Raw genomic sequence first — 8,378 nt, forward strand, 5'->3', positions numbered from 1 at the left:
CGGGGTGTGGGCAGCCCAGAGGTCACTGGTCCAGGAGGGGCTCGGCGGGTGTCCACCCCCCTGAGGGTGTTGGCTGGGAGCATCTGCAGGGAGAGGGAGCCCAGCCCTGCGCATGGGCCCTGGGCATCCCCAGACTCTTGCCCACCGGCTGGTAGGGGCCTCCTTGTTGAGTTCTTGGGGGTCTGCCCTCTCCCCCCCCTCCCCCAGGACTGCAGCTTACCTCCCCTGCCCTCCTGTGTGTGCAGCCGGGTCCTGGGCACCCCTGCAGGCCGGGCCACCCAGGGTCCCCCCCACCGGGAGCTCACAAGTGGGGTCCTGGGGGGGTCCCCAAGGGAGGCGGAGGTGGCCCACCCAAGGGCCCGCGGTGCCACGGCCCTGTCAACCTGTGCCTTCCGCCCCCCACCCCCGCCATCCGGCCGGTCAGCCTGGTGTTCACCTTGGTGACACCCGCCTTGGGGGCGGGGCTGGCGGTCGGACTCGTCTGGCGGGTGCCTGGGAGCTGGAGGGGTGGCCGTCCACCGCCCGTGCCCTCCTACAGGGAGGGGCGCCAGTGCCAGCCTCTGCAGGCTGTGGACTGGGGTCAGAACAGGCAAGGACTCGCCAGCGGAGGGAGGAGTTGCCAACAGGTAGGAAGAGCCCATTGCCTGTTGGGGTCCCTACCCCTCCCCGGGCTCCCCCCTCCCTGCTCAATGCTGCTTCCGGGCCCCTCTTCCTGGGACTTGGTGTCTTCCTGGCCTGTCTCCCCCTCCCTGGAGTCTTCCCGCTGCCCCTGCCCACCGCCTGCCAGCTCTCCCGGGAGTGCCCGCGCTCTCCAGGCGGGAGCTCGGTCCAGCGGGGTCGTCCGGCGCCCGCGCCCCCGGCCCGCCAGAGGTACCCGCGCCCCCGCGCCGCGCCGCGCCGCCCGGGCCCCTGTCCGGCGGCGCCCGCGCCGCCCCGCCAGCCCCGCGCCGCCCGCCGCGGCCCCCCCGGCCGCGCCGCCCCGCCAGCCCCTGCCCGCGGCTCCTCCTCCGGGTGACCCTGCCCGCGTCGGGGTGACCGCGCCGGCGTCCGGCCCCGAACCTGCTCGCTCCCGCCGCGCTGACCGCCTCTCCCGCAGGTCCGGCGCGATGCCCTGCCCTCGGCTGCCCTGGCTGCGCCGCCCGCGGGACCCGCCGGGCTCGGGCCCCGGCTCCCCGGGCTCGCTGTCCCCGGGGCCGGCGCGCGACGAGGACGACGAGGAGGAGGAGGGCAGCGCGGGCTCCAGCCCCATCCTGTCGCCCGTGGAGTGCCTCATCTGCGTGTCCCCCTTCGACGGCGTCTTCAAGCTGCCCAAGAGCCTGGACTGCGGCCACGTCTTCTGCCTCGAGTGCCTGGCGCGCCTGTCGCTGGCCACGGCGGGCGGCGGCGACGCGGTGGCCTGTCCGGTGTGCCGCGCGCCCACGCGCCTGGCCCCGCGCCGCGGGCTGCCCGCGCTGCCCACGCAGCCCGGCCTGCTGCCCCGCGAGGCGCGCCTGCCGCTGCCGCGCCAGGGCTCGGTGCGCTTCGACCGGCGGCGCGGCCTGCTCTACCTGCGGCCGCCGTCGCCCTCGCCCGGGCCGCGCAAGGCCCGCGGCCCGCGCCCGCCCCCGCCGCCGCCGCTGCGCCTCGGCCGCCCGCTGTCGCGCCGCCTGTCGCTGTCCAGCTCCGCCTGGGCCTTCAACGCGGCCGTGGCGCTGGCCGTGCTGGTGGCCGCGGGGCTGGTGGTGTCCGGCGTCTACATCTTCTTCCTCATCCCGCACGCCAGCGGGCCCCCGCGGCCGCAGCTGGTGGCGCTCGCGCCCGCGCCCGGCTTCTCCTGGTTCCCGCCGCGGCCCACGCCCTGGACCCCCTTCTGGACCCCGCGGCCCCCCCCGCGCCCCGCGCCCGACGCGCCCCGGCCCGCGGCCGCCAAGGACGCGCCGCGGAAGCCCCCGGAGCCCGCGCGCCAGGCGGCGCCCCCGCCCGCGGAGCCGCCCAGCCCCGCGCCCCCCGCCGAGCCCCGCAGCCCGCCCGGCCGCGCCGCGCCGCCCCGGGAGCCCGCGGGCCCGGCCGGCGCGCAGCCCACCGCCCGGCCCGCCGGGGAGCCCTCGCGGGAGCCCGAAGACCCGGCGGAGGCCGGCGGCACGCTCGACCCGCTCGCGGACCGCAGGTGGGGCGCGGAGGCGGGCCCCGGCCGGGTCCCGCGGGCCCTGGGCGGGCGGAGGCTGGGGTCGCGCTAACTGCGCCCGCGCCCCGGGGCCCCCCCGCACTGCGCGCGCCCGGCGGACACCCCGGCGCGGCCCGCGGCAGGCGCCCCCCGCCCCCGGGGGAGCCTGAGCATGCCCGCGGCGCGCCCCCCCGCCGGGGCACCCCCCGCCGCCCCCCCCTCCCGGCCCTCCGGCGCCCCCCGCCCCCCCCCCCGCCCCCGGCTGAGGCCGGACCCCGACCCCCGGAAGGGCCGTGCTGACCAGCTCCCCGAGCGATGAGGGGCCCCCCAGTCCTCATCTCCACGTGACCCCCGGGCCCCAGCCATCGCCAGCGCCTGGGGGTCCCCCTCGCCTCAGGGGCCCAGCCCCCCATCGCCTGTGACGGACCCCCCCTCCCCGGGGGCACCGCGGCTGCTGCTGCTCCCGGCCCACGCGGGGTCAGCGCGTCCGCCCGCCTGGAAGCACCTGGAAGCGTCCGGAACCATCGCAGACCCCTCCCCGCGCCCCAGGACGCCGCCCGAGCAGACTGCGCCCCAGCGGAGGATCCAGCGTCCCGGTCGCCGCCGCGCCTGCTGGACACCCGGACCAGAGGGACTGGGGTGGCCTGGACAGCGGTGGCCTCCCTGGGTGGTGAGGGACGGGGGCCCCGAGGCTCCAAGACTGGCGCACCTGGGTGCTGGCCCAGCCTGCCCGACCTCCCGGCCGGCGCCCCATCATTCCACAGATAGTCCCCGCGGCTGTGGGGACCCCTGCCCCAAGCCACGTCCCCCCGAGGGTTCAGACTGTGGTGCCTTTGCAGGGGTCCCCAACGCTCTCCCTGCCAGGAGGGCCCCATCTCCTCCACACGCCTTCATCTCTCAGGGCCATTTCCACACTCCTCTGGGGCCCCATCCACCCCACTGGTGTCCCTGCCGAGCCCGCAGGTGAAGCTGGTGCCCCCGAGCGCGGTCCCCAGGGGCACAGAATGAAGAGCAGGCAGCGCAGACCCTCCCCCCACGGCCAGCATGCGCCTAGCCCCCACCCCACCTCCCCGCGCCCAGGGCGCTCCAGAGAGGAGGCTGACATCTGCGGGGTGCAGGTCCTGTGAGTTGTTTACATGTGTGGCCGCACACAGTGGGTGCCAACTCGATGTGCAGGAAGGGACAGCGCTGCAGGAGATGCAGAGGCAGCCCTGGAAGGCCCGTGGCCGCGGGGTCCCCTCGGGCCCTCCCGTTCCCGGCGAGCCGCCTAGCCCAGGCAGGAAGCAGAGGAGGGACGTCAGGTGTGCACGGGAGTGTCCTCCCAGACCAGTTCTTGGCCCACATCTGGTGCCGATGTCACCCACAGGGGCCGGGGCCAGGGTGCTGGGTCACGGGGCGGGCGCCAGGCAGGCAGGAGCGGGCCAGAGACAGGCTCCCGCCCGCCACTGGCACAGTCACAGGCGGCTGCTTCACACACACACACGAGCTAGCGCGGGCTTCTGCCGGCCAGAAGTCCTGCCTGAGTTTCCTGGAGCGGGGTGAGCGGCCGCAAGGCCAGCCTGGAGCCCGGAGCGGTCATTCTATAGTGTTTGCAGCTCCCAAGCTGCGTGTGCGGCTCCTTCTCTAACCTCAAAGGCAGCAGCATAGTATCTTCAGATCTGTCTGGCCCGCCCACCTCCCTCTCCCACTCACAAGACCCTGTGACTCCTTTGGGCCCCCCCGGATTATCCCGCATCAAGCCCCCAGTCCCACAACCATGATGTAATGACACCCACAAAGTCTCTTTGCCTCCTAAGGTAACATTCCTGGGATTAGGATCTGGATCTCGTGGGGGGCCACGCTCCACCTGACTATACGACCCCACGTAGCCGCCCCTTCCTCCACCCCGGGCTACGGGTAGGGCAGGACTGCACCGGGCACAGGTGGGCCCTGGACAGGAGCTTGCCAGGGGCCCTTGGCTGACGGCTCGGGAGTGGGGATGCTCTGCCCGAGGGAGTTCAAGGAAGGCTGCCTGGAGAAAGGGACCAAGGCCGTGTCATCCAGGACGCTGGGGAGAAACAGCTTGCAGGGGACCTGGGGGCCGCGAGCAAGCAGTGAGGGCAGGGACAGGGCCCCCCTAGGGCGCGGACCGCCAGCTCCCCGCCGCCGTTGGGGGAGGCCGGCTTCTACCCCGCAGCCCGGCCGAGGCCCGCCTGGGTCTTGCAAGACGGCGGGTGACAGACAGAGCCCGGGGTGCCGAGCATCGTCCTGAGCTGATCACGCCCGGAGGCCTGCGCGGACGGGGCCGCCTGCGCCCCCAGCCCCCTCGGCCGCCGGACCTGCGCCCTCAGCCGCCCCGCCCGCCCTTCCTCGCTGGACCCCCCTCCCCTGCCCGGCGCCGCTGGCGCCAGAGCCCGCGGGACTGTGCTTCGCTTCTCTTCTGTAAAAAGCGTGACAATAAACCTAAGTGCGCGGGACTCCCGCCTCCGAGCGCGGCGCGGGGCGCGCGGGGCCCGGGAGGGAGCGGGGCGCGCGGGCGGCGTCCGGGCGGGCACCCCGAGCTGGCGCAGTGCGCCCCGAAATCCCAGCCCGCACGGCGGGCGCGCTCCGGGTCCGGCGGGGGAGGGGGTCAGGGCGGGACGCGCCGACGGGGAAACCGAGGCAGGAGCGCGGGCGGGGCGCGGCGCGCGCCCGGCCTTCCGCGGAGCGCGCCCCCCGCGCCCCCGCAGCGCCCCCGCCCCCGGCCCGGTCCCCCCGCAGCCGTGGTTCTGCCCGTCGCCTCAGTCTGCGCGGAGACGCCGGCCAATGGGGCCCGCCTGCCGGCCGGGGCGGCCCCGCGTTGCCATGGCGACGGCGCCCGCATCCGCCCCCGCGCGGCCGTCCTGCGCGCGCGCTGCGGCCCCCGGCGGGCGGGCCAATGGGAGCCCGAGCCCCGCGTTGCTATGGCGGCGTTACTACGGTGCCGTTGCTATGGCGACGTCGCCAGCCTTCTCCGCGCCGCAGGGTACAGCTACGTGCGCACCCCGGCCGGGTGCGAGGCCCCCTGAGCGGGGGCCAATCAGAGGCCAGAGGCCGGCGTTGCTATGGTGACGCTCGCCCTTCCGCACCGCAGAGCCGCGCTGCGTGCGCACCGCAGGGGGGGTGGGAGGCGCCCGCGCGGGGGGCCAATCAGGCGCCTGAGGCCACGTCGCTATGACGACCGCTGACGCTAGCGAGCGCGTCCCGCAGGCAGCGACGGCCATTCCCGGAAGGGAACGGCGAACGCAAGAAACGGAGCCTGCGGCCCCCCTGACGCAAGAAACGGGGCTCGTGTGTTATCGCATTGACGCGCTTCCGCGGTGTCCTCGGCCGACCCCGCCGGCCCGCGCCGCAGACGGTGACACAGGTGAGACGTTAGCAGCCCTGACACCCCCCGGGCACCGGCGCCCCGCCAGCCGGGCCTGTCACGGGGTGGGGGGGCGGCCAAAGCGACGGGGCCAGAGGTCGTGGTCCGAGGGCCGGAAACGGCAGCGGGGGGGGGGGCAGTCCCCAGAGAGGCCCTCGCCGCCATGACGAAGGGGCAGAGATAATTCAATGGGAAAAGGATAATCTTGTCAACAAATGGGGCTGCAACAGGACATCTGCGTGAAGGAAAAAAGTAGAAAGGAATCAAGACCCACACTTGACACATTTCACCAAAACGACGTAAAAATGCATCACAGAGCTCAACTAAAAACGCCAAACAACGCAACTTGCAGGGGCTGACGAGGGAGACAAACAGGGTGACTTAGAGTTAGGCAGCGGTATGACTTTTGGACACAACACAGAAAGCACAGTCCACGAGGGAGAAAAATCGTGAAGTACGATTTGACTAAAATTACAAGTTTTGCTCTGTGAAAGAAGCCACGGAATGGGAAAAAATATCTGCAAAACACAAATCTCATGAAAGACATGTACCCACATTATTCTTTTCTTCCATTTTAAAAGGACAGGAACATTAGGAAAGAGAAAGAATTGTTACACGGCAGGGAGAGGTGCAGCCTGCACAGTCCCAGGCTGGCAAGAGAGCCGCTGCAACATTTTTTTTTTTTAAACTCAAAAAGAAATCAGCTCATTTTTTAAAAAGAGAGCAGATTCCCAGGTGACAAAATTTATGAAAATATGCCCCGCTAGGGACTTGTCAGTAAAAACATAGATGATCACCACACGCCTATTCGGGTGGCTAACATCCAACATGCAAACTGCAGGAAAAGCAGGAACTCACTGCTGGTGACACTGCAAAATGGAATAGCCATTTTGGAAAATATTTTGGTAGTTTCCTACAAGGTGATACTCCTCTCAACTGAGGAGTATGAGCCAGCATCACAATTCGATGGTAGATTTTTTAAGGTTTATTTTTTTTTCTTTATGCATACAAGAACTGGGGTGCAGGCCAGAGGTGCCAGGGTGAGAGGATTCACCAGAGACAGAGTGGGGAGCAGAACAGGGAGAGCCCCTGAAACACACTGCTGAAGGGAGCAGGGGGGAGACAAGAGAGGTCTGCTGAGCCCTGTGGGTCAGCTCCCTGGCTGGGGATGGAATTCATGTTGCAAATGGCTGGTGGTAGCTTCATAGTGTTGAGACTTAACCCCTGCGCCACCAGGGAGGCCCTCCTGAGTATTTAATCAAAAGTGTTGAATACCGTTGTTCACACAAAAACCTGAGCTTCCAACTTGTATGAAAAAGAACCTTCTAGGGCTTCCCTGGTGGCGCAGCGGTTGAGCGCTGGGTTGCGAAGCTGCCCGCAGCCTCTGCGGCGCCGGTTCGATCCCCGGCTGCTCTCCGGCCACTGGAGGAGGGTCCCACATGGTGCGCAGACCTCTCCTGCTGCCCGCTGCTCCCCTCAGCAGTGTCTTCTGTCCTTCTGCCTGCTCTGCTCCCCGCTCTGGCTCTGGTGAATTCTCTCACCCTCCTGGGCTTCTGACTGTATCCAGTGCTTGTTTAAATAAATAAATAAACAAATAAAAATAAATAAATAAATAAATAAATAAAGAAAGAACCTTCTAGTCCTTCCTGTTGCCATCTGTAACCTGAAATATTTATAGCCGCTCCATTCATAATTGTTCAGAACTGTAATCTACTCAAATATCGTTCAGTAGATAAAGTAGTAAAATAAGTTGCAGTACAATCATGCAATGGAATATTATTCAGCAATAAAAGGAACTGAGCTCCAAAGTCACAAAAAGGCATGGAAAAAACTTAAATGCGTATCTCTAAGTGAAATAGTCTGAAAAGGTTACATGATACATGATTCCAATTTTAGGCATATTGGGAAAGGCAAAAATCTATACAGTAAAGGTAGGCCTCCCTGGTGGCTCAAGGGGTTAAATCTCAGCACTATGAAGCCATCTGCAGCCTCTTGTAGCACCAGTTGGATCCCCAGCTAGGGAGCTGACCCACAACAGACCTCTCCTGGCACAACAGACCTCTTCTGTCTCCCTGCTGCTCCCCTCGGCAGTGTATTCCAGAAGATCTGCCTGTTCTGCTCCCAACTCTGTCTCTGGTGAGTCCACTAACCCCCTGCACCTCTGGCATGCACCCCAACTCTTAGATATATAAATCAATGAATCTTTAAAAAAAAAAATCTGTACAGTTAAATTGTAGTTGCCAAGGCCTTAGGAGAGATATGAAGAGATTTATTTGTGCAGCAAATCTATTTGGTATGATCCCGTAACAGTTGAAACACATTATGCATTTGTCAAAAACCATGAAAGTGTGAATTCTAACTATGGGTTTGCTTCATGATGTATTACTACTGACTCAATGGTAACAAACCTATCACACTAAAGATGTTAAAAGTAGGGGAAAGTGTACAGGCAGAGCAGGGATCCATGGGAAATCTACACTGTCTGCCCCATTTTTCTGTAAATCTCAAACTGCACTAAAAATAGTGTCTATTAATAGAAACTAGAGTATTATTGGCAAATCACCATCAAAAATTTTAAAATGAGCCAGACTAGGAACATTCCCTGGAAGAATCTTGTGAATCCAAACTACACTCGAGAGATTAGTATAGTTGGCTGCTGTGTGGCAGTGTGCGTCCAAATGTAAGACACAGTTCTTCCATCACATGCCCAAGGGTGCCCCCACAATGAACCTAAGAACTGTACTGTTTTGGAGGGAAAGTACCCTAGTACGGTATGTCAATTCAAAAATGTTGGCATCGTGGGGCATCCCTGGTGGCGCAGGGGACACAAACAGTGCCATCAAGCTATCCCCAGCCACTGCCTAACCCCTA

General features: G+C 65.7%; 1 protein-coding gene across 1 annotated transcript; it reads left to right on the forward strand.

Moving 5' to 3' along the window:
* Positions 1-1,106: 1,106 nt before the first annotated feature.
* Positions 1,107-5,169, forward strand: RNF225 (ring finger protein 225; the record flags this gene model as incomplete). Its single annotated transcript, XM_084257073.1, has 4 exons — positions 1,107-2,015; positions 2,058-2,206; positions 2,506-2,813; positions 4,883-5,169. The coding sequence occupies 4 exons, from the start codon at positions 1,107-1,109 to the stop codon at positions 5,167-5,169; spliced, it is 1,653 nt and encodes a 550-aa protein (XP_084113199.1).
* Between the last annotated feature and the right edge of the window lie 3,209 nt (positions 5,170-8,378).

The sequence above is a fragment of the Talpa europaea genome, assembly GCF_964194135.1.
Source record: "Talpa europaea genome assembly, chromosome: 16".
NCBI lineage: Eukaryota > Metazoa > Chordata > Mammalia > Eulipotyphla > Talpidae > Talpa > Talpa europaea.